Source organism: Oncorhynchus clarkii, unplaced genomic scaffold (assembly GCF_045791955.1).
Source record: "Oncorhynchus clarkii lewisi isolate Uvic-CL-2024 unplaced genomic scaffold, UVic_Ocla_1.0 unplaced_contig_1721_pilon_pilon, whole genome shotgun sequence".
In the NCBI taxonomy this organism is placed as follows: domain Eukaryota; kingdom Metazoa; phylum Chordata; class Actinopteri; order Salmoniformes; family Salmonidae; genus Oncorhynchus; species Oncorhynchus clarkii.
This window is the reverse complement of record NW_027260940.1, coordinates 25,001-27,500: the sequence shown is the minus strand read 5'-3', so window position 1 is coordinate 27,500 and position 2,500 is coordinate 25,001. Positions and strand designations below refer to the sequence as shown.

The following is a 2,500-nucleotide window of genomic DNA, read 5'->3' as shown; positions in this document are numbered from 1 at the left end:
CAAGAAAAACCCTACCAGGTAGCACAGCAGAGTGTGTGTGTGAGCAGGAGAGAGTGTGTGAATGCAACGTGCGTGCATTCGTGTGTGCACAGATGTGCATTTGTGTGTGTGATCTAACCTTCCTCTCTCTCTGTCTGTCTCTCTATCTCTCTGTCCCTCTCTCTCTCTCTCTCGCTCTCTCTGTCTGTCTCTCTATCTCTCTGTCCCTCTCTCTCTCTCTGTCTGTCTCTATCTCTCTGTCCCTCTCTCTCGCTCTCTCTGTCTGTCTCTCTGTTTCTCTACCCCCCCAGTATAGAGTACTGGTTCAGGTGTATGGACACAGATGGGGACGGTGTGTTGTCTATGTTTGAGTTGGAGTACTTCTATGAGGAGCAGTGTAGTAGGATGGAGGGGATGGGCATTGAACCCCTACCCTTCACAGACCTGCTCTGTCAGATGCTAGACCTTGTCAAACCTGAAAGCCAAGGTGTGTGTGTATCTTCTTTCTCTTCCAATTTATCCTCTCTTTATACATTATACTCTACTGTGTGCAGTACAGTAGTAGATAAACATCATATTGTGTGTGTGTGTGTGTGTGTGTGTGTGTGTGTGTGTGTGTGTGTGTGTGTGTGTGTGTGTGTGTGTGTGTGTGTGTGTGTGTGTGTGTGTGTGTGTGTGTGTGTGTGTGTGTGTGTGTGTGTGTGTGTGTGTTGTAGGTAAGATAACCCTGTCTGATCTGAAGAGGTGTAGGATGGCTCATATATTCTTCGACACGTTCTTCAACCTGGAGAAATACCTGGACCACGAGCAGAGAGACCCCTTCGCTTTGCAGAAGGTAGGACCGTGTGTGTGTGTTGTAGGACAGTGAGGGTGTGTGTGTACTAACGTGTGTGTGTGTGTGTGTGTGTGTGTTGTAGGACAGTGAGTGTGTGTGTGTGTGGGTGTGAGTGTGTGTGTGTGTGTGTGTGTGTGTGTGTGTGTGTGTGTGTTGTAGGAGAGTGTGTGTGTGTGTGTGTGTGTGTGTGTGTGTGTGTGTGTGTGTGTGTGTGTGTGTGTGTGTGTGTGTGTGTGTGTGTGTTGTAGGATAGTGAGGGTGTGTGTGTACTAACATTTGTCTGTGTGTGTGTTGTAGGACATAGACAGTGAGGGTGTGTGTGTACTAACGTTTGTGTGTGTGTATGTGTTGTAGGACAGTGAGGGTGTGTGTACTAACGTTTGTGTGTGTGTGTGTATATGTTGTAGAACATAGACAGTGAGGGTGTGTGTGTATGTGTTGTAGGACATAGACAGTGAGGGTGTGTGTGTGTGTATGTGTTGTAGAACATAGACAGTGAGGGTGTGTGTGTGTGTGTGTTTTGTAGAACATAGACAGTGAGGGTGTGTGTGTATGTGTTGTAGAACATAGACAGTGAGGGTGTGTGTGTATGTGTTGTAGGACATAGACAGTGAGGGTGTGTGTGTATGTGTTGTAGGACATAGACAGTGAGGGTGTGTGTGTATGTGTTGTAGGACATAGACAGTGAGGGTGTGTGTGTGTGTATGTGTTGTAGAACATAGACAGTGAGGGTGTGTGTGTACTAACTTGTGTATGTGTTGTAGGACATAGACAGTGAGGGTGTGTGTGTGTGTATGTGTTGTAGAACATAGACAGTGAGGGTGTGTGTGTGTGTATGTGTTGTAGAACATAGACAGTGAGGGTGTGTGTGTGTGTATGTGTTGTAGAACATAGACAGTGAGGGTGTGTGTGTACTAACTTGTGTATGTGTTGTAGGACATAGACAGTGAGGGTGTGTGTGTGTGTATGTGTTGTAGAACATAGACAGTGAGGGTGTGTGTGTGTGTATGTGTTGTAGAACATAGACAGTGAGTGTGTGTGTGTGTGTATGTGTTGTAGAACATAGACAGTGAGGGTGTGTGTGTGTGTATGTGTTGTAGAACATAAACAGTGAGGGTGTGTGTGTGTGTATGTGTTGTAGAACATAGACAGTGAGGGTGTGTGTGTGTGTATGTGTTGTAGAACATAGACAGTGAGGGTGTGTGTGTACTAACTTGTGTATGTGTTGTAGGACATAGACAGTGAGGGTGTGTGTGTGTGTATGTGTTGTAGAACATAGACAGTGAGGGTGTGTGTGTGTGTATGTGTTGTAGAACATAGACAGTGAGGGTGTGTGTGTGTGTGTGTGTATGTGTTGTAGAACATAGACAGTGAGGGTGTGTGTGTGTGTATGTGTTGTAGAACATAGACAGTGAGGGTGTGTGTGTGTGTATGTGTTGTAGGACATAGACAGTGAGGGTGTGTGTGTGTGTATGTGTTGTAGAACATAGACAGTGAGGGTGTGTGTGTATGTGTTGTAGAACATAGACAGTGAGGGTGTGTGTGTATGTGTTGTAGAACATAGACAGTGAGGGTGTGTGTGTGTGTATGTGTTGTAGAACATAGACAGTGAGGGTGTGTGTGTACTAACTTGTGTGTGTTGTAGGACATAGACAGTGAGGGTGTGTGTGTACTAACTTGTGTGTG

At 45.8% G+C, this 2,500-nt stretch overlaps 1 protein-coding gene across 2 annotated transcripts in view; it reads left to right on the top strand.

Moving 5' to 3' along the window:
• Positions 1 to 2,500, top strand: part of LOC139402463 (serine/threonine-protein phosphatase 2A regulatory subunit B'' subunit alpha-like) — a 28,361-nt gene that overhangs the window by 22,032 nt on the left and 3,829 nt on the right. For both annotated transcript variants that reach the window (XM_071146423.1, XM_071146422.1), the window contains exons 10-12: positions 1 to 18; positions 291 to 466; positions 696 to 814. The exon at positions 1 to 18 is cut by the window's left edge and continues 72 nt beyond it. In XM_071146423.1, coding sequence (XP_071002524.1) covers positions 1 to 18; positions 291 to 466; positions 696 to 814 — 313 coding nt within the window. The remainder of the gene's footprint in view (positions 19 to 290; positions 467 to 695; positions 815 to 2,500) is intronic.